The sequence below is a fragment of the Varroa destructor genome, unplaced genomic scaffold (genome assembly GCF_002443255.2).
Source record: "Varroa destructor unplaced genomic scaffold, Vdes_3.0 BEIS01000004.1, whole genome shotgun sequence".
Taxonomy (NCBI): Eukaryota; Metazoa; Arthropoda; class Arachnida; order Mesostigmata; family Varroidae; genus Varroa; species Varroa destructor.
In genome coordinates this window covers 17,757,377-17,780,313 of record NW_019211457.1, presented here as the reverse complement: position 1 = coordinate 17,780,313, position 22,937 = coordinate 17,757,377, and the positions used below count along the sequence as shown (strand labels likewise).

General features: G+C 39.1%; 1 protein-coding gene and 1 long non-coding RNA gene across 13 annotated transcripts in view; one reads left to right on the top strand and one right to left on the bottom strand.

Moving 5' to 3' along the window:
• LOC111249111 (uncharacterized) overlaps nt 1-22,937 on the bottom strand; it is a 72,012-nt gene that overhangs the window by 8,944 nt on the left and 40,131 nt on the right. For 2 of the 10 annotated variants that reach the window (XR_015325947.1, XR_015325951.1), the window contains exons 3-4: nt 20,442-20,718; nt 13,073-13,275 (exon numbers count right to left, since the gene is read on the bottom strand). This is a non-coding gene — a long non-coding RNA (uncharacterized LOC111249111). Of the gene's footprint in view, nt 1-11,462; nt 12,119-12,740; nt 12,929-13,072; nt 13,285-19,165; nt 19,507-20,441; nt 20,719-20,833; nt 20,954-22,937 lie in introns of those variants that run through there. The other 8 variants (XR_015325949.1, XR_015325948.1, XR_015325952.1 and 5 more) reach the window with 8 other exon arrangements.
• On the top strand, nt 3,464-22,010 carry LOC111249109 (carbohydrate sulfotransferase 1-like). Of its 3 annotated transcripts, none has more exons than XM_022802494.2 (11): nt 3,464-3,595; nt 5,875-6,001; nt 7,633-7,685; nt 8,773-8,877; nt 9,431-9,620; nt 11,256-11,479; nt 14,946-15,070; nt 18,346-18,524; nt 18,656-19,041; nt 20,901-21,151; nt 21,406-22,010. In XM_022802494.2, the coding sequence occupies exons 1-9, from the start codon at nt 3,590-3,592 to the stop codon at nt 18,907-18,909; spliced, it is 1,263 nt and encodes a 420-aa protein (XP_022658229.1). In that variant the 5' UTR covers nt 3,464-3,589; the 3' UTR covers nt 18,910-19,041; nt 20,901-21,151; nt 21,406-22,010. The 3 variants fall into 3 exon arrangements, with proteins under 3 accessions (XP_022658229.1, XP_022658230.1, XP_022658232.1); XM_022802495.2 differs by lacking the exon at nt 3,464-3,595 and adding an exon at nt 3,635-3,790; XM_022802497.2 differs by lacking the exons at nt 3,464-3,595; nt 5,875-6,001 and adding an exon at nt 3,689-3,790.

The following is a 22,937-nucleotide window of genomic DNA, read 5'->3' as shown; positions in this document are numbered from 1 at the left end:
ATATAACGATATGTCGAACACCTTTTGACATTACTGGCCGAAGCTCACTCGCTCACCTATTTCTCATCGAAGTCAAATCTGAAGGCGATATATGTAAATGCATCGGTGTTTAATATAGCGGCACTCATTATCCATATTATAATACTTAGGTATACACACACTTGTATCGTGAACACATTAAAATAAATAATTCATGTGATGTATATTCAGCACATCGTGCAATTGTATTTTATTATCGCTTAGTGAACGCTAAATGCAACATGTTGAATTAGTTAGAAAACGCTTTGCATCATTCAATACGTTCTAATATAATAAATAATCAGAATTTTATTCTCGATCTAAGATTTTTTCATCCCTGAACACTTATCCAGTTCAGGATAATACAATATCTATGTTATCCCTTCGAACTTTACATAGATATTCCACCTTACCATGAACTCGCGACATCAAATTTGTAAATATAGCGTGGAATATTTGAACGATTAAATAGTAATAGGAATCATGGTGCATCAACAGCCTTATTTCGTTTGATGGTTATGGCCTACATGCTAAGTTAGGGACACGATTAAAGCGGAAAAACTTTCAAATATCAGACTTCTGGGCTCATAGTATGTTTTCTGCCTATCAGACTTTTTTTTGCTGGCAATTTCAGCTGGCACAACAGTGTTCGTTGATCCTCTTAAACTTAAGTCGCACATTTTCAACTTTAACTGACTCCATCCAACACTTAATACGTAATGCACCAAGGTCGAGGTATCGTCATAGAGCGCGTAACTTTTCTGCACGTACCAGTCTTAGCAGCGATTCTTTTCGGTCATCACCGTATACGCATGATTTTGTTGTCGGCCCCTCTGCATGATTATTAATACACCTCGCGAGGTCTTTCCCGTGTATTATCTACATAGTCGACGGTCTATCGCTATTTAGTACTAGTTCTTATTCAGCGACACGTGAAACCGTACCCAATACCCATCTACACTTATATAACCCCTTTCGTTCTATGGTTCTTCTGTACCACGTCAATTTGCTGCCGTGACTCTGGACCATCGTCGGCGTGCTACTAAGCTTATTCTGTTTGTAGCTTTAAGTCTCCGGTCTTCGAAAATTCCTCATTGCAAACTAGGCTCGCTGTACGAGAGCGGCATAAACACGAATCTGTCTGCGTCACACAGAATAGCAGACACGAATTTCGCGTCTTTTGTTGACAGGATTCTTAGTTGTTCTTTTTACTAGAAGACCACAAATGCCGGGGTTTACATGAAGCTAATGCTCGTGAAAATTCACAGTAAAGTCGAACGCATCGTCGGATCCCCTGTGTATGTTGTGGAAGGGAACCGTGTCGGGGATGTTACTTTTATCGGCCTATGAGCAGAGAAGACGCAATTGGTTGGCGCAATACAACTATCGGTGTGTAGATAGAGCCTACAACAGCACAGAACTATAACGGTAGTAGCAGATTCCATGGAAGTCTTCTTTCTGTCAGCTCGTCCCATACCCCATTTCTCCACAGAATCCCGTAGCTTCGTAACGAGCAACTACGATTACCATTATGCTTCGCAACTATCTCTGGACACGGCTCGCAATAGCTGCCATTTATTAGATGAAGGCAACACAACGTACCCAACCGCGTGTTACCATAGGCTATGTACCGATCGATAATAATTACAAGCTTCTACCATCATTATTCTCGCATCAATACTATGTTCAGCGTCTGTACGCTGTTAGGTCAATTTACCTCCTTTAATAGTCATTTCATGATGGAACAAAGTTATGGAAGGCTTAGGAGTAGCCCATTTCTATTATTACCAGATCGCAGAAAGGTACCCTTTTGAGAACGGCGCAAGCGCTTAAAAGACATAGTCCGTATGAAAGGTGAAAGTCCGTATGTACATGTATGTATATCATTTCAAAACCGTGCGTTAATCAAGATAGCAATCAATGATTAATGAAGAATCACTACGTCGTCTTATCATTTCAAAACCGTGCGTTAATCAAGATAGCAATCAATGATTAATGAAGAATCACTACGTCGTCTTCTAAATCATGACATTAGGCGCGTGGTATATTTTAAACTGGAAATAGAAACTCCTGCTTTTTCATCGATTAGAAAATATTTTCTGTTCCTAGGACAATCAATCATTATATTATGTATATCCTATAGTCATTCAGGACTTTTTCCTATAATTCCACCATCAGGACTTTTTCCTATAATTCCACCAAATAATGGATGCCGTTTCGTTGGGTTTTCCAATCACGTTTTAAATTGTTGATCCGTATCGAGAGTAACGCCACGGACGTGAGTGAACCCCCCATGAACGAAAAAGGTCGGGGCAGAATCCGCAGCATGTTGGAGGGTGCTGCAAGACTTCTCATTCGAATGACAGGAAGACAGTTTTGTCAATGTTTGTCGTGTGTGGTCTCGCACCCTCGGGGAGCATGCTGGCTTAACTTTATCTGCTGGATCGTTTCTTTTGGGTAGCCTGGCTGATTAGATGCACCCGGCAAAGCGAATGTTCCCATTAACTGTCTGGTCCATAAGACGCAATTAATCAGGGCCTCGCAATTCCACCAACTCTTTTCGGATGAAGGTTTGGTCGAACGTTGCGCGTTGGCTCTTCTTGTGAAACCAATTATTCCGGTCTTTGGTTTACGTTGACGCACAGGTCCTAGTTCTCATCGCCAGTGGCAATTCTGTGCAAAAATCGATCACTGTGCCCGCATGACGTTTGGTAGCAGGCGAGATGTTAAGATACAGTGACAAGCCGTAATTCCTTTTTGGGTTCAGAGAGTTCATAGGGTATTCAAGCTTCAAAGTTCTGCGTAAATCCAAGAGATCTGCGGTGATTAATGGAGTCCTTTTAACTGTAGCTTATTTTTTTGGCCAATTCTCGAACTTCTTGCTTCAGAGCGTCGCCACTACCTCAGATGGTCGGCCAGAGAGTTTTAGGTCCTAGATATCATTTCTAACTTGACAAATCACTGTTTTAGCGATAGCATCGTTATCATACACAGGGTAAATGTCTCGGGCTGTTTCGACAACCTTTTTGGTCTCAACGAGATCCGCAACACAGAAGGAGTCGAAAATGCGTTTTTATCCACATAGGGCATCTGTCTTTAGGAAGTTATCTCGAGTTGAAATTGCACTCAGAATATAATACCATTATAACATGCTGATGGAACGCATTAGAGGTAAATAATAAATGAATATAAGTAGAAAATAAATGTCTTTCTTTTTTGTAAAAAAAAAATACGGGAACTCTTGTTTTAACGTAACAATACGGGATGATTAACTAAAACACTGAGTGGCCGGCAGCAGAATACGAAATACCGGCTCTTTTCGACCTTAGTAGGTTTCTTCTATACTGAAGAACATTTCTACTATACTGAAGATAACACACTTGCCGTTCTTATTCTTTTATATTAAATAGCACATCATAAACGAGTTTCGATCTGGTCCGATCCGTCGAACCATAGTCAAGATTTGAACACGTTTCACAGTGGGAAAATAGGCCGATTATAGTACTCTTCGCATCAATGAATTTTTGCTAGCAACGAAGTGTAATCAATTTTAAGGCGTTCATTTACCTTGATGAAGGTCTGTAATAAGTAGTTTTTTTTTACGAGTAAACATCAAAGCTATTCTTGGTTTAGTGATAAAAAGTGTTCCTAGAACTACTAGAATGCTTTAATTAGTTTGTCTGAACCTCGTTTGAGTTGTCTCGGTTTTGATTGAAATCCTAATGGCAATCTGTGACCGATATCTGTAATCGACGTTAAATCGACGTCAAAGGTAAGATCAATTGCTATCGTTATTTTAATCGTGCCTAATGCCGATTACGTTGAGTATACACTGAATAACTTCAAGCCATACAGTTTGCCACTACAATAGGTCATGCTCCACAATGAAGATCGTTAATCGAGTTCGTGACGACGATGCCAATGATGTGACGCACGTACGCAATAGGCCTTTAAAGTGAGGTGTTTTTTTTCTGAAAATCAAATTCCCAAATCAATACGTAGTCACGTGCATACCTTCTTGAGGCAGAATGAAGTCTATATAGATTTATGTAGGATGCTTCAGTTTATGCACGCTTTTGATGTCCGTTGAATGACGCTTCGTTTGTTTGTAGAGGCTGGCAGGAACCGTATTTCTCCTCTTTCCGCAGCCTTACTATTGTAACGAAGTATAGAAACCTGAACTCAAGCAAATACCGTCAATTGAAATCGATCCTATTTTTAGGTGGAAATGAAGAGAAGACATGCCGTCTAAATTGTTAATTACCTCCTAATTGCAAACAAAAAACAGTTTTTTTCATAATAAAACAAGAAGCTCGTCATGGCTAAAAAAAATAGCAGGCTAATCTCATCTAATTTCTGCGTGATAGAGGAAGCGTAACCGAAATGATCCCGATCGACCCAAGAAATCTTCGGCTAAGTCAGATAGACATACGAGTGTGTGGCCGCAGACGAAGTTGAGGTAGGAGAACGAAGAATTTATTTGTTCACGTTTTGGAGGATACGCCTATTGTAAGTAGAAACATATCATCGGCCAACGGCAGCTCTGAATGTGACGTGCACTGAAACAGGCGTCAGACGACAATGCTGCTTCCGGAAATGCAAATGAATCACTAAACAGGCCTCCTGGGCGATCGTGGATGGCTGAAGCGAGAGACCACACGTCATTCAATAAAGTGGTGCACCAGTTCATTCACCAATGCGTACGCTGGCTGCGTACGAATGTTTCGGGGTTAACGCATATGGCCGCCGAACAGGCCAGATTTGAACTCGTCGGATTACTACACACGGAGTACCGTGGACCCAGTACAACAAGTCTCACCACGACGTACTCATGCTACAAATAGGACAATCACAGAATCACAACAAGAACATTACTGTGTGCTTGTGATCGGTTTAGAATCTCCGGAACGGCGGTTATGTCGAAGGAAACATGGAGCGAAATTCTAAAGAACCGATAAAAATTTTGTTTTTAAGTAACTTTAGGAATCGAGCATAAACAACCTAAGATTTGGTGGCATATCTATATATAATGATGGCTTCGATATTGCGTACGTGTCCAAAAGCATATTTGCAGAAACTATATCGCAGATTAATCGGAATAGTGGACAGCCAATGTATAGTCACCACAAATTTGAGTGGATTACAAGCTCTCACGAACAGTTTGAGTGTTCATTGCAAACTAGAGGCACCGCAAAGAAGGCAAAAACTGTTACTATGGAAACGAGTCGCGAGAGTTTGAATCCGAAGTGGACTTGTATATCTTTTAGACGAACTTTTAATGTTGGCCTGTTTTCGACGACATAAGTCCTCCATAAGTAGGCAGGTGAAACAAATAGGGGTATTTAATTCCGCCGTTGGTTGCCTTTCGGTTGCGACAGATGAAAACATATATAGAAATGGACAGATATAAACTGAAGGTATTACATTACGCTTTCAAGACCGTCTATGTATGGATGAAAAAAATCCAATGTAAATAGTACTCCATATAAATCCACGTAAATATCCTTACTCACTCGTCTAATGATCGCACACTCATGCAAATAGTAGGGGTGTCTAGCTTTAACGCTTGCTACTTACGAGTATAAAGGAATATCTATTTATCATATTTTACTGCATGATTAAAAGAGGATTTCAAACAACACAATTGCCTAATACACTATTTTTCAATGTTCACTGGTCGATAGACGTTCCTCTCGTAGCCAACGGCTGTTTCCTCATTTTCTGAGAAGTGTATTTCGGGCCTTCGGATGTTTGCGTGTTACGGAATAGATTTCGTAGATCGTAGGTCATGTTGAGAGATAATTACTCGATAAAAGAGAGATAATTACTTGATAAAATATGATTATTTTATTTCAGATGTACTCACTGGTGATGTCACCGCGCCGTAGTTGGAACGCGATATTAGCCCTTTGTTTCACAGTGTTTTTCGTCAGCTTATATGGGGATGTTATCATCAGTCTAGTGTTAAAAACCAATGAAAAAAGTTAGTCGGTCCCACGTACGATGTTGTTGGTAGCTTAGCCTGGATGGCAACAATGAGGAGCGACTTTGCCCTCGATAGACACACATTAGGCAGCGTCTAGCGCTAAGATTTAGCGGCACTTTATGAAACGCGACCTATTTTCGCGCTCTGGCCTACCTTGCAACCTTTTATTTGCGGCTATCTCAGCGACGGCATGATTTGCTAATGAGTACTTCTGATGGCTGATGCTGAAGTGTAGTGCGTATTGAAGACGTGCTAACCAAAATACAAATTCGAATCATCGATCATTTGCGCTATTAGGAAGCGAAAACAACTGATAACAAACGAACGTATGACGAAAAAAAAAATACGAGTGAAACGAGCGGCAGTAATAATACAAATTCACAGTTATACAATCAGCGTCTATAGATTGCAGCAGATTCACATAAGCATGTGAAGAGTTCGTCATAATTTCTAGTCTATATATACGTGTATATATATATATGTGTGTGTATATATATATATACTATACTAATATATATACTATACTAATCTGTATATGAAAATCGGAAATTTGGCTTTACACATCAGCTGCGACAGAGTGTTAAGCTCAATGAGGACCGTTCTTTCCTTTTTGCTTTTCCCATTAAAGTAATTAATCAAAAGGATAAACGCATAGTTTCGGTTATATAATATTCAACACTGTTTGTGGCGCAGATTGATGGAAAGCAGTTAAATGTGCTGGTTTTTGCAACCTTCGAGAAGAACAAGTAAACCTGCACGCTCATAGCCAACACGGTCAGGCTTAGGACGTATCGATAGCTACGTCAATTAATTGGTTCTGACAAGCTGCCTACTAGAAGGCTGGGCTCCTCGAAGCTTGCTTGAAACTTCCCCCCGAGGTTCTTTCAACACCCAGGGGCAATAGCTTACCGATACATATAGCATTGCCAGTTAAATTCCTTTGTGCCTAAGGTCGGTCGAGTATTCTAAGGCCTTCACGTTAACACATAAAAGTACTTAGGACATAACTGTAGACTGCTATTTTTGAGATCATAAGGCAGCAAGCAGACTGATGAGCATGAACCCGTTTTCCATCAAGTTCAACAGTCAAGGCCACTGATACAGTCATTACGAATTTCGCAGAAAACTGCTTCGGAAGATCGATATGACCCTTGTGCCAGCGCAAAGATATAAATAATACATTTAACCTATACGACGGCTACCAAAATTATTTATATTAATTCTGAAGGTAGAACTTTATTGGAATACTGGCATTAGACAACTGGTAGATTATGTTGATTGCACGGCAAACCTTTGCAAACGTTGAAAAGCCAAACGACAATGCGAATGGACGTATTTGCTTCTACGTTGTCAAGAATGCTAATGTGAGATTTCGTCTTTTCTACTAGGCAAAGCGTATTAAAACACCTTCCAATAAATATGTCCAGTATTTATGGGTATTGTGTCATTGTTTGTTTATTTCTCTTCACACTAGTTCTAGTTATACGCCGCTAGATGGCACTATTGGTTGGTACGGTGAGGAGGATAATAGATGCTCACAAGTATTCATCGATACTGCCTTGAACGGAGAGACTAATGACAACAACAATCTAAACTGGACACATCCTCTAATTCTGCTTCAATCACAGATGGGCCAGAAAGTGACAACAGGTTCATGCCGGGGATACGAGAGGTACATAAGGTACGTCTGATTGTTAACGGGTTTTCGGAAGCATTAAAATTCTAGCGCAGTCCCAAATCTCGGGGTGAGGACGAGGGTGAGGCTGAGGGGGGAGGGGGTAGAGTTTGCAAATGTTACATCAGACGCCGGCCACCCATGTGCATCAGGCATTTCCGGAACTTCTAACAAGTTTTGGTTAGGTGTACGGTAATGCAGTAATAGCGTGTTTGCCTAGGAAAGTTGGGAACATGTGGTAAGCTAGATTCAAAACTGGGCATTAGACACTTCGTTTCATGCTGAGAGGTGGCCGTTTGAAGCAGTACTTGAAGCAACTTAAATCTCAAATGTTCATTTTTTAAACGCTCTAAACGCCATAAAAATTTACTGAATGCTGCAATAGCTTAGCTCACCAGCCCACGTCAATTTAAAATGCCAACCGCATCATAGCATAAATAGCGTACATATAAACTTATTTGGACTTAAGTTAATAACAAGCCAAGAACATATGGCATGTAGAAGTTGTCATCTAATGCTCTGTGTAGAGTACTGGACACAACGATTTCGATATATTTTCATCTTAAAAATTAGTTCAATGTACATGAATATACGATACTATTTTAACGATCCCTAGTTCTGACTCGTGCAAATCGTAGCGCTGAGATGAAAAGTAAACACTATTCATAAATGCGAAAGCACTCCGCAAAAAGTTAAATCCCCTGTTTTTGAAGAACGAACAAGCATGCCTTTATGATGTCTTTACCTATTGTTCCTCTATAGCCAAATGTAGCTATTGATTGAATCGCTATGTAATTCAAGTTGCGAGGCTTACCGACGAAAAAATACAGCATGTAAGCTGGAAGAGCAACTTAGCTCCGGGACTTTTTAAGAAGAACACATTGATATTTTACGGTTTTAACATTAGTAGGTTCAATAAATGTGTGAATTTGAAAACCGGTTGCCTACACTGACTTCATGTATTTTTTCTTCCTCTTACGATACGACAAAATATAACCAATATCAAAGTTCTATTTTTATCTAATAATTTACATAATAATAACAAAGATGGCTATCTTAGTGACGGCTAATCTAACTCGCCTTGTTTTTTAAGTCTGGACATTCTTCCGCTGCAAAGAGAACGTCTGTATATGGTGCGCTGCATGATAAAGTAATTCGTCAAAGGAATATAGACAACCTCTTCGAATCACTGCTAAAGGTAGCCGACCTCAGTGAGTTTATAGTTTTTCTTGGAACTTCAGCAAACGCTGGTAAAATAGCTGGTTCGTTTTATATAAATCTGCCCTTATGCCGTTTATTCAACGGCAATTGATAATTTCTAGAAAATTCTACTACTTGTAGAACCTCATCGGGAATACTATAATCGAACTATGGTAATTAGTAATTTAGAAACAATTAATTCGGTGATTTATTGAGCGGAGTGAACTTCAAAATAGGGGACTACACAAGACGAGGTGGGCGAGGAGAGGCGCCTCATTTAGTGAAGCCATTCAAGTTGTTTGCACTATATTGACTAAAAGCAAGGGCTTTATCAAGAACGACCAGTCCTGCTAATGTCCTGAATGAATTGTGTATGAAAAACAATGTATTAGGATACGGTTAATTAGATGCAAATCTACATAATATATCATAATTAGGCAATACTTTAGTTAAGCCAGGCGAATTATTCGTTTGTGTCAAATACTTGCTAGCTATATAATGCACTGTGCTTTAGGGTGTGCCAATTACGTATCCCTCTTGCCGTGAAACAGGTTGTTGGTCAATTACCAATCGATCAAGCAAGCCATGAGAGCCATTTTCCGACAAAGATCCGTCGAATTGTAATTGTCGCCTATTTCCGGTCAGGGAGCTCGTTTCTCGGAGAAATTCTACAAACACCTCCCAGTTCCTTTTACCACTTCGAGCCACTGCATATAAGTGGAACACACAGAATTCGGAAAGGTAAGTGGCCGCATGTATGGTCGCTATATCGCTTCGTTTGACATGAGTTTATTACAAAAACGACGAATAAATCCGGCAGAACTCACTCGGATTGCCCCTTGCAAACGGACAGCCCCTTGGTCTTATACCGAAGAGGTGATTCTGAGAACTTCCTTCTACAATGAGGATTAAAAATAATCTAAAGTAATAATGATGCAACACATGTCACTTGAGCATTATTTTTTCTTCTAGTCGGCAATTAAAAAAACTATCTAAATCGACTATAAAATCAACCGATGGGTGTCTAAACATTCCTCAATTGTTCTAAATATTCAAACAGGAGAAAAAACGCTTTATATATATATATATATATATATATATATATATATATATATATATAGATTTTTTTCCACGCCGCGCAAATAAGGATCACCTTGATTTCGAAAAAAAGCGAGGAGAAATATTAAGGGTTCTATCGAAGGTAAGCGCCCTTCAATATTTCTCATTTTTACGTTTACGGTTCACACGGTTTTATACTAGATTTAGTTAACAAACGCAAAGCTGTTGTGCCATGACTAACATGTTTATATGAGGTAAATTTTTAACCTGTAAAAAAAGCTCACGTTTTCATATAAACAATTCGCATAAATAGGACGTAGTGTAACTGGCTTACGAGGCATGGCTTGTTATAAGCATAAATTGTTAAGTAAGCAATTGTATCTGTGGAAATTCTCAGCGGGACAATTGGTTGTTTGTAAATAACACCGTTTTGCGCATGAAACAACATTTACTGTGTTAGTTCGCTTTAGTCGTCCACTGAGTTATATTCTACTTGAGGGGTGGCGAAGTCCTTCATTTAACGATGCCATTCTGCGCAGAATTCGGAAGATAATGTCAACATTAGTTACATTATGGTTTTTGACGATACTTTCTTGTCTTCTTTCTATACAAATGAAATCTTCTTGAAAAGCAAAAAACCGAAGCATACATTTCATAACGAAATTTTCGGCGTTTCTAAATACAGAGCGAGAAAGTTTTGCTCGTTACTGTGTCGAACTTCGAAAAAATTGTTTAACTTAAGAGGACTCAAAAAGTTTTTTTGCCTCCCAAGTTTCATAGTTCAGACTTTGACAGAAAATTTTGCGAAAATCTTCCTAGGGAAAATACAGCGACAGAGGGAAACGACAGGATCGAACCCACTCTCCGATATAGTTTCTCCAGAGTTGATGTGGTTTTATCATTTACGTATGTCTTATAAGACATGACGTCAGTTCAGGGAACATTTTTGTTCATATTGAAAATTTCAGAAGATTAGCACTATTCGCAGCCGTACACTATAGAGCATCTAGAGCGCATACATATCTTACTCCATGACTACTTGATGTGTTTGTCAGGATAATGCACTTCATTGTTGTAATGCCAAAAAATATACGTGATATTATGTAATATCAACATTATAGAAAAATCATATAATTTCGACACGATTTATCTAGGCGACCTCTGTACCTTTTTCTGTTAATTAAATTTCGCGCCGTTCTACATGCCGGTTTTGCCACGCTGACTGTGCAAAAACATTTATGAATTTTTGGATACAAGAGATAACAAAAAATATATTCGAACAGCAGCCTATTAATTTTCTCTCTCTGTGTTTGGTAGTGAATATTTCCAGAACAGGACATCAGATAACAGCATATTTGTTGCAACATATACTACGCTGCGAGTTCACGGAAATACCCGACTACGTCAGCTGGCTTCTGACATACAAAAAGGGTTTTCTTATGAATCGAAATCCGGTCCTGAAACTTGCATGTCGCAGGAACATTAGAAAATGCCGAAACACAGAGTTTTTGGAAAAGCTATGCCGAAGCCGCCCCCTTCAGGTACTAGTTGTGCAACGGGTGTGCGTTCTGCGCAGGCAGTCGTTCAGATTTTTTCAACATACTTTACATTATTTATCAGCCTCATCTTTTGTTGCACCATTTCACGACCGGAATATTTAACATGCGCATTTTCCATGTCATCGTTCGTCACGGAAGGTTTTTACTTATTTTTTCTTTTTAGATATTTTTATTAACATAGGAAGATGTTTATTTTCCTTTGTTCATAGGAACTCGCGATATCGAATTCACGTTTATAGTTAGCTGGCAACGAGGCATAACAGAATGTTTCCAAGAAGCCTTCGATTGAGTGAAGCCGTTAAGATATGCAGAGTATTCGTGCTTTCTTTTTTTTTCTTTTTGTTTTCCTTGTTGCGTTTAGCCAAGGCTTGAAACACAGATACTTATATTCACGATAGTTAAACTGGATAAAAATTGTACGATTCAAAATTTGGGCTAAGGTTATTGTCGCCCGCTAATCGTAACGGCAACGATTTCTAGAAATTTTAACCATTTCCCCAGATATAATAAGCTAACGGCATAATGTAACGCTGTCTATGGACCTAAGTACTGCTGACGTCGAAGTAAGTTGACGTTGTTGTTAGTGGATGGGCAGTTCGTTTGTGAACTCATTGATCATTCCTATAATGTACAATGAAAATGATTAATCGTAACTTGTTTAATTATAACTGATAGATAATTGGCAATATCTTTATGTGACAGTACTGTATATGAAGTATGTTCAGGCACAACGTTTATCTGGCGCGTTTGTCAGCCCCTACAGGAAGACTATAATAAGAAATAAGCTACCTGCAAATTAAATATCCTTTACTTATGGCAAATTTATGACTGGTCCAGAGAAAAACTTTAGTTATTTGTTAGTCCATCATAAGATCTGGTAGTTGTGCATTAATCGTGCAACTGGCTGGGGGGTGTTGTTCAGCGAGGAATAATTCTTATCGAAACAGGTCTCAAAATGTCAACAATGAGAAATAACTTAAATTTTACATTCGGTGTTTCTGCTGAGCCCCAAGCTATAAATGAAGTGTGTCTATACCCAGATTCGGACGTAGGTTACCTCATATGGCCCTAGCTGTGACAGCTAACCACGTTACTACTGCACGTAAAATGTCGGATATAAACGTTATGAAACCTTGCAGACTACAAATGATCATATAGAGTGCAGAACGTTTCTTCTCACCGCAGAGGTCCGTTCAGGTTAATACGTTGTTAGTAATAGTAAGCTATCGACTCAAAAACTCACTCGGATGTTGCGGCGCGTTTTTAAATGTTTTAGTATCGCTGGTTTTCTGGCATATTTAAGGTATCTCGACAAAAACGTCTATCGGCGTCACTTCTGATGAACGGGGCCTGTTCGGCCCTCCCATCTTCCCGAAGATCTTTGCTAAGGTCTGTTTTGTTATCAGGATGACAACCTACTGCTCCAATCTACTGAAAACAAAATTCGACCCTTACTCTAAAGTTAATGTATAACAAAACGGATTCTGGCAGTAGTTCGAATAGATTCGAATGGCACCGGTTGCTGTAATATCAAAAAGTGGTCGAATTAATCTTTTGCTTGAAATGCCTACTCACGCTACAACCCGTGACTCCGCGTAGCTATGTCGGTGAAGTTCGCCATTTCCTAGTCTAGCGTGCTAGTTCCTAGTCCTCGCCGGTCAGCTGACGCAATTTGTCGTTGCTGTGTTTATACAAGGAATCCGTTATCGTCGGCACGACACGCATCGTATTCTACCCCTATCTGGCCCAGTTATATCGGATCAGCGAGGTTTAGCCACCTGGAAGGACTCCACCGATAAGGTTCGATCATTTTGTGTCACGTCGATGCTAGGCTGCATAGCGTAAAAACCGTGAGGATCATTCGGTAGTACTTTGAATAAATGACTATTCAACACTTCCATATTCCGTTTTGCGCTGATCTTTTCTGCATTTACGTGTGGTAATATTATCTAAAGCTTCCGACGTAACTCCGTATGCGAATCGCGTCAGACATTATATTATTTAATTTGTTCGTTTTACATCTAATTTCACTTTCAGTTTCGCGCCTTGTCTATACGAAGATCTACTTGTGTGGCTTTTTCTTCGATTTCTGTAATTATCATCGTGTGTACGCCCAAATATATAACTCAATAATTGCGACGGCTTTCTTATGCCAAGCCTATAGACATGTGTCAACTTCCATAAGCTCATGTACTCTCTTTATAGTACCTTAGTCATGAAAATTGACAAGTTGTCATTTAGAAATGGATCAGGATTTTTATAACCCATCAAGAAGTGTCTAGAAAAAGGATTGGCTAGCTAGTAAGGTACAAAGATTCATATTGGTGTAGTCATGCGTTGCCGCTACCTAAACCAAAGTCTTAATACGTCGTGCTATCCCCAAGCGCTGTACTATGTGCGTAACCAAATTAACAAAAAAACAAATTAACAACTTTATTATTATTATTGCATACGATCAGTAAATTATGTTGAAATCTAAAAATGGTTTGACCTCTTTCGATTCGAATCTTTTTCTCGCAGTAAAAATAAGGAGAGCGCTCACTTAAGTGCTATGGCTCAAAAAAACTAGATGTATTTATATGTGTCTATTGAGTATAGTCATGTAAAAGAAGCGGACCGATGCGGAGTCCTTCAACATGTATTTCTATAACATAAAATCGTATCTCGGGACCTAAACTAAGCCTTAACGGCGAGTGTGGCTGTAGTAATCGCGTCAAATCCCTGCGCCGTGATATAATGCTAACGTATAATGCTAGCAGAAGGTAACGATTCGAGGGTCGACGAAAAGATTTGCGTCAAGCCTTTTTCCTCTATTCGCAATGAATGTTTTATCAACTATAAGGACTTAGCACAACGCGGTTCGGGCTCGAGCCACTAAATTTCAATTTTCAGTTACGAATATCACTTCTTTTTTTAATTGGTTTAGGTCCTAATTCGAGGCTCTGCTGACTTATCTTTTCGTTTCGATTGTTCGTTTACGGATAAATGCATTGGGTCCTTGATAATTTCGAAAAGTACCTATATCTTGGAGCGTTAATTTAATAGAATCAAAACACTGTAAAATGGTCGCGAGAACCATTTTACGCACTTTTGACTCATTTATTCGTAGTACCGCTCAGAGGTATGGCTCAGATTTTGGTGAAGCTGTGACAAATTTGTTCCTTTGGAACGATTCGTTTCGACCTCGAACGAGTTAAATAGCAACGAAAGATTAGAAAAAAGCCTGTTAATTTGCGATCGTTTCACTATTTCTAAATACCGGTCCCTTACGAGGATTTCATGGGGTCTAACATATACGATAGAAAAATAGAGAATAGTTTTTATGTGACTGTTGCACTAAAAATGGGCCCTTTATCGTAACGAGATTTGGGGTCCGTAAAACACGACCCGTCAACTGGCAACGATAAGAATCATGTTCGTTCTAATCTTTTCCCCTGACATATCGTAGGTGATGAAACTGGTACGTTTACCGCTGCTCCAGACAATAGAACTGATAGCCAGAGATCCGGACTTTACAAATACGACCACAATAGTACATTTAGTTCGGGACCCACGCGGCATCATAGCCTCAAGGTTAGTGCCTAATCCATTTATGGTGTACACTAAACATAAAAAAAATAGAATTAGCCGCGAATTGGTTAAGAAATTAGACGACTGGGACTTCATTATATAAGGTACAAACAATTCTGTGATGTAAGTAGAAGGACCATCAATGTATCGCATTTGGCTTGACGGCGCCGACCAGCATCACCGGACAGAGAATGAGTTTGGAACAGGTATAATGTCATCAGATTAGTCAGTTCTGTCTAACCTGGAATTTGTCCAGATATATCTAATATAATATATTTATAGTCAGCTTTTCGTTAGAAATTGAGGCGCATTACTCTTTAATGTCGCCTGTGTTTAGCGTTAACTAAAAGCTAAGCACACGGTCTGCAGGAGACTTTGGAAATAGACCAGGAGTTAAATCGAGAAAGAAAGCAAGTGGTTTCCCTTACTGGTACTCTATTTGGAAAAAATGGGGATAGGTTCGTGCTAGCTTGTTTCGATTAAGACATCGATACTTCACAGCAAACGTGACGTATATTTCGAATAGAGCAAACGGATCTAGTTCAAGATTGATCTTGCTCTAATTATCAAGCAATATAAGTATTCTATATCTATACATATGCGTAAGGTTACCTCGCCGTCCAGACGCAGATATTGGTCTTAATTCTAGCTAGCGTACGCGTCTGTACTCAACTGACGCTGACGTTGTTCGAACATTGCCGGCTCGTAAAACGTTCAAATGTTGAATTACTAATCTGGATTGCCACGGTAAGAACTAACTGTTTCGAATTAGATCAGACTGTGAACAATGAAAGCCGTTGGGCTTTCTCAAGACGTCGCATATTGTTTCGGATGACGATGCTTCAAGGCTGTTTATTAGAGACGAAGCAATCCTCTCATACTGGGCGCTCTCGATCCTATTTCGAGTTGACAACTTCCTTTAGGAGAGCCATTCACCCATATATTTTATACACCGTTTCCCTATGCTGACCTCAATCAACCGACGTGAGCGGTCTGGATTAACATCTAGCGACACAGGAAGATGGGCGCGTGCTTAAGCGGAGGTTTAGCTTAGTAAATTACTATGTGTCATGACAAGCTAGATGAATAACAACAGTTTCGCGGTGACAATATTAAGGGAAGGCTGGAAGTAGTAAATTTGCACCGAGGTCCGTTTCGAACGTGTTCCACACGTTATGGTACATAGAACGAGTAGGCTACACGATCTTGTTAACGTCGTTCTCAACGAGACTGTGTTGTTTGTGGAAGGCATTTTATGACGAAAGTACTACGTAAATAAAGCTACTTTATATATATATATAGAAGAAAAATTTAACAATTGATTTGCGTGGTGTTTGTCGATGTGCGGGGCTTTTTTTTTACTCGTCTTTATGATCGTTAGTGATGAACGCAGGTGCAAGTAAAACTGAAAAGACAAAGCTTTCATTGATCCCCTGCTGTCATTTAAGCTCTGTCCATATAACTTGAATGGATAATCGGAGCTGTTACTTAAACACAGCGAGTTTTTTTAATACTGCTTTCAATCACTTTCAGAATATATATATTGGCTCGTGCTAATTAGCCATATTCAAATGTTGATTACAAATACCAGTTTGTTAAAGCAGATATTAGAATATCCCATTCATTCGATTACGAGCAAACGAGATTGTAGGTTTGGACAGCTCCTCCTTATTCTTATGCCGTCGTAGCCATTTATGTAGATTTTAAGATCTGTAGCAGAAGTCCACACGGCCCACATTAACGGCCAAATAATGATTATTTTATGTTCCTTTAGAACATTAAATTTTTATAATTTTTATTAATTAAATTTGATTCGTTTAAAATTAACATTGAAGTATTATCAAAGGACGAGCGACATAGGGACAAGAAGTTAGTGTAATTTTTTCAATATGGAAATTTGAAGGCTGCTAGGACTTGCACTGCCGGTGGCCTTTTCTTAGCGTGATACGTTCATATTAAAGGCGTTGGGTTTCCACAAGGGTTTTGTCCCTGTTATATATTAATTTAGTAAAAAAACCCTGCTCCGTGTTCCGTATATATATATATATATATATATATATATATATATATATATATATATATATATTAGTAATGGACCCTGACTATCGATGAGCCGTCCCTCTTATCGAGACGCTGCCTCATTAGCCATTGTATTACTATAAGGCGCAATCACGTCTACCTAGGTATGATAGCCACTAAGAAAACACATGGTTTGGGCGGCTTTTTCGCTGAAAGGTTCCTTTAATTCTACGATGAGCTTCATATACCGGATGGCCTTTACAAGCCTTATATTTTATTGAGGGGAGCAGGACAAGCTTTCGGAGAAACGGGTTTTTCATCTTGACAATAAGCAGTAGGTGTTTTTCGAAGGAACTTTCTATGTCTAAAAGAACTCGACTCGATCAACTTTCACCCGTCCCGACCCGTCCGATGGTTAACAATTTTGTACTCGTGTTTGCTGTCGCGCTTTTTCTAATAAATATGTTCAAGGACGAAATTTACTTACGTGATATTTCCTTTCGAAGTGACCTAACGAAAAAAAAGCTGGGCCTTCTAAAGCATTAGGTGTCCAAGCACGTAACATCGCCATGTCGTTGTAACGAAAACTAACTACGTGCTAGCCTGAACTTCCGTTTTCATGACCATTAAACGTTCATATCTATGAACAGATTAATAAAGCTACTCGTCTCGACTCTATTAGAGTTTCAACTAAGTAATTACAAAACTTTAAATTGTTATTGTCTGCTTTTTCTCTGATTGTCATCGTCTTATGAGCCGAACATAAACAAAGACATGGAGGCCATTGATACTATTTTCATGCACTCTAAACACGCCTGCATCAAAGCGCGCCGCGTCAACGTTGAGTCACCCTATTCTGATTTGCTCAATCCTACATGTTATTACCGACGACGAGCGAGTGAGCAGCGTTAATTTACGCGGGAGCTTTACGCGGACAAAGACTGCATCTTTAGTAGACCGTACAACTTGCCTATGTCTCGAAATGATCAATTATACTGATTTTGTGCGGAATAAATACTTGTGACAACCTCACTGTTTTTGTCCGCTCGACTAGGTACAAGTGTGATATTAGAAACTATATTAATTTAGAAGTAATGTTGTGCTCGTAATGATAAATTGCATTGATTTGTATTTGATCTCGTGTCTATTTTTTTTCGACGCGTTCGCTCAAAAGCAGTGGGGAACGATACGCTGCGTTTACAATTGTATCCTCGTTACTTCGCATCGAAATTGACAAAGACGTTTATCAATGATTTCAGGAGTGCCTTAGGCTGGTGCCAGTTTCGGTGTAACACCTTATGTTCGGAAATCTCCGAAGACGTTCAAGTGTTTGAGAATTTTAAAAAGTTCTTTAACGGAGTCGACGTAATTCAAGTGAAGTTTGAAGAGTTCGCCTCAGATCCTTTTAACGAAACTCGACGACTTTTCGAGCGGCTTGGTACGTTGAACAAGCATTTCTGTTTAAATTCGTTAATTTAGTCGAAATAAAACGAATTTGTTAACGAAGTCTGAGACAACATACAACGACCTAACGTGTTGTGCATGTGTCCTTACACACCTTTTTGCCAGGTTTAAAATACGGACGGTCAACAGAAAAGTACCTGCTCTCTCACACGACAGATGATGATTCGCACAATGGGCCACTTTCAACTCGAAGATATTCAAAGAACGTCGCTTCTAAATGGAAACAGATGCTGTCATTTCGAAATATTCTAGAAATTCAAAATACCTGCGGCTCACTTATAACACAACTTGGTTATCGTTTGGTCGATGAGAGCGACACAGAGTGGCGCGCTAAATCAAATGTCAGATCGCAAATTTAACCGGACGTATTAAACGTGTTCTGTTTGATAACGTCAGGCCCTGCTAAAATTTGCTTAAACCTGATACGATGTACCCGTGTCCCGTACCGAAGATGTGGCCCAGATGGATGTACAGTTTAGTCGTCGCAAAATGTAAGCATATTTAGGTTTTTTTTTCACGGCATCTGTCGTATCATGTACGACTAAGTGACGCAGACTATCGCCAAATGCAGCCAATGTTTAGGTTTGCCTTATAGTAAACAAACACAGACAGAGGTGCGGTATGAGCTCTATATTTATTACTAAATAACCTATATTGAATTACACTATAAAAAAAGGTATTGCTAATTATTTGAAGGATTATTAAAGGATTTGAAAGAATTTAGCCAACAGCTGAGCGATTCAAGCACCGGTTTCATCATTGCTGACTTCTTTCACCAAAACGCCATTGATGGTCACACAATACGTTAATTGTTCTTTTGTGCCTAGACACTTGTTTTGACTGTGTTCTTCTCGAAGTATTTATCGTACAGGTACCGTACTTCTTTGATGGTTGCCGCGCTCATTGGGGTTCACCCGTCAGCTACCTAAAATCCACACATAACCTGGTAAAAGAACCTGGTAGAAGAAGAAGAAAGGTAGCTGTAAGTTTTTTTTTAGGATCTCAAAGTACACTGCGCGTATTCAGACGTGATTCTGTTTAATCACATCTCGGTACGCGCCCCAGGGGGGATATGGAAAGGAGCTCTTTTGCCAACGCCATTAATTGTTTTTTTAATTTAAATTTAAAGAATCAATTGAAAAAAGGTCTAGTGTAGTGCAAGGACCTTCTATGCGCTGTCGTATTTCAAAACGAGGGCGAGTGTTTGTCGAAGCACGACCTGTAGGGAAGCCTCGTTTTATAGGACGATAAGAATAGGCTCCCCTAGACACAAGAACGTACAAAGCTAACAAAAAATAATTTTATATATATATGCATGTATATTTTCTATGTATTGTTGCTTGTACACTTCGTAGGAAATCACTATCGAAAATTCGTTTGCTTTATGCAAAAATCGAATACGAACATAGAGGCAAAGTGGGTCTATGATTTTGTTCAATCATCTTGCGGTAGACCTGCAGAATAGATATTTTCTTTTTTTGAGATTCTGTCTGAGATCAGTGAAATCGATCTAGGCAAAATAACGCTATGTCTGAGGATAATTTTAATTGGAATAGGTAACTAATTTCGGATAATATTTATACACAAAATCTAATTTGTCGTACCTTTGACAAAAGATATTCTACGATAGCCGTTGTGAACAATATAGACAAACTGAAACCCTAATTCAAGATACGAAGAGTCCGAAAGCTATCATCTGAAGAGCTTGTTGTAGAAGACGAATGATTGTTTGAAGATATTCTCTTGTGCATGCTTTAAAAGAGCAAAGGATGGTCGGCCGTTAGTTGTCCTGCTGTCCGTAAAAGGCTTGACGAAGAGAATAGAGGAACCGCTTTTTGGCCTTTTTCCTTTGTCCGACTATTCCTTTTCCAGTTTTATATAAAAGGCTTACCTGAATATTCCAGGCTGAAGCTCCGTAGGGCATAGTGTCTGCATTTGCCGAACTGACTCAACTCAGAAAAGGGTTTTTTTTTCGCCTTCTTACGAAGTTCAGAGTGTCTAACTTGAACAAGTCCAGCTACTCTTGTGTTTAATGCACTCGTGTGTAGTGGGTTTCTATGAAGTTACTTTTACTAGCCAAAATTTTAGCTACCCGTCAGTACGTTGAGATTATAGCGGACTCTACGATTCGGATACACTGTCGATATTTATTCGCCCGAGGCCTACACCTGGAAGATTAGCGTTCCGCGAAAGAGGAAACGTGTTAGAACTAATAACTTTTTACATAAAACAAAAACACGATTATGTTGATGATTAGGAGCATTTTTTCTTCACACAACTTACGAAACTTAAGACACTAGTGAAGTAAACACTTGTGTCCCTTATTAAACCCCCAATTTTTCTGCTTCAGGTTGAGTCCTCGTGTCATGAAGAAGATGTATTGTCTATCGACTTCTTCGTTACCTAAAATGTGAAGGAACATATCCTTAAACGATTGTGGGCTTGTGTAGATGAATAATAGGAGCTGAACATAGGTCGCTACCTCCGGATAACCTAACGGCTGTAGGAGAAGCTTCTAGAGACAGCTAGCCAGACAGCAAGATATTGTGGAGTAGGAGTTCCCAGCGTGGAGCGGACAACGCACTAGCAAAAATGGACAAGGTTCGTAAGATTTTTTTTCGTATTTCTTTTACTAGTTGATTTGTAAATCAGCTTTGAATACAATACATATAATGTTTGAAAAACACAGCGTATTATAAATTATAAAAAATAAAAAGCCACTTATGTAGAAGCTTAGTACTATACGACATATTTAGCACTTTTCTTCTGTCGATTTGTGTCAGAAAGTGCATGGTTTGGTCCAGTGGCCGATTATAGTAATACTATGTCTCACCGAAAACGATTTATTCTTGCAGCCATAATAAGGATGTAGGAAGCAGGTCAAGAGGCAGTAAATTACGCCACAACTGCTAGAAAAAATCACTGGATGCACAGGATGGGCCAAGGTCACTAGACTGTTTCAGTGAAAATAGCAGGGATGCAATGGAAACAAGGCTGAAAAGACCCAAATTGTCAAGAGGCCTTTTGCCCAATACCAAAAACCTGGGGCCTAAAAAAATAGCAATATCGTCGGTAGTGTAACGTTTCCTATGCGAATAATAGCGACATTGCGGTCCTTATTGTTTATCCATGTTTTCGATAATAATTACTCATTTGTTCATCGAAACGAATAGCAGAAAAGGCAGATACATTTCTACGATTTACACATAATGGATTTTCTATTTAACCTGTAAATCTCTTTCCAATGTGAGTATCTTAAATTTCTATTAGATGAAGTTTTTTAAAATTATTATCGGTAAGTGAAGCATTCTAACATAGTGATAAATACAGAAAAAAATTGTCTAATCAAAAGGCTTATTAGATGTGTGAATTATTTTATGCTATCTTTATTAGAAATACATTCTGATAGCAAATTTTACACGACAGATGTATATTGAATAAAAAAAGTAAACAATAATTAGTCAGAGCGTATTTACTGGAGATTATCTTCTTCCTATATTCTTATAGTACCCTTGGTAAGAATCAGGTCTTAATAGGAATTTCAAAATGAGTACAGATGCCGTTAAACTGAACTATACACGAAGATAGGGGGCCTACATTTACAGCCGAGTCCTGTTAGACAACTTGAATGGCAAAGGGAGGTGAACTCGAACGAGTACACCTTTCTTCGCCACTCAAGTTCAAAAGCAAATTTCTTTATTAGAAACCATTATGTGTGTGAGTAAAATCGTGATAACGTTCCCATTGATGCACACGACGAAGAACGTCTTTGTTCTATTATTCGATAATGCTATTCGTTCTAAGTAAAGTGGAAATAGCATTTAGTACAGAGGGAATACCAAAGCAGTGATAATAGGTTCTTTCTACTATACCCTCTTTTCGGTTCTTGAAAAGCAATGAACAGGTCATTGGGTTTCGCGTCACGCATACTTCGAAGTATTCTTCGACCTTATATTTAATCTGTCGGCTTTTCAACAACCACAGACGTTCTGTACCTGACTCGTTCCGTTACTTTGCTTTGAAGCGGCTCGCAGCGCTCTTTAGAGAAGCTTCTTTGAAAAACCGGTGCTCAATACCTAATGCGTGTCGCATGTGCGGTGCTCCTCTATGAAGTAAGTGAACAAAGGATAAAATAGCAGTTAGGAACCGGGAGCAGACGACATCGTAACGTGAGTGGAACGTGACATTCCCTACGAGGAGTGTTTACTTTTCGCTGTGAGCTTTCGTTCACTAACGACCTGCATAGAAAACAGTGCCAGCTAGCAGTAGTTATTGAAGAGTGCACAAGGCTATCGGTAATATGGTAAAGAGATCTCATTACTGGCAAGGCAAAGATTGTTTCTTTGAAACAACGTCAGAAAACAAGTTATGGAGCTTATAAATTTTT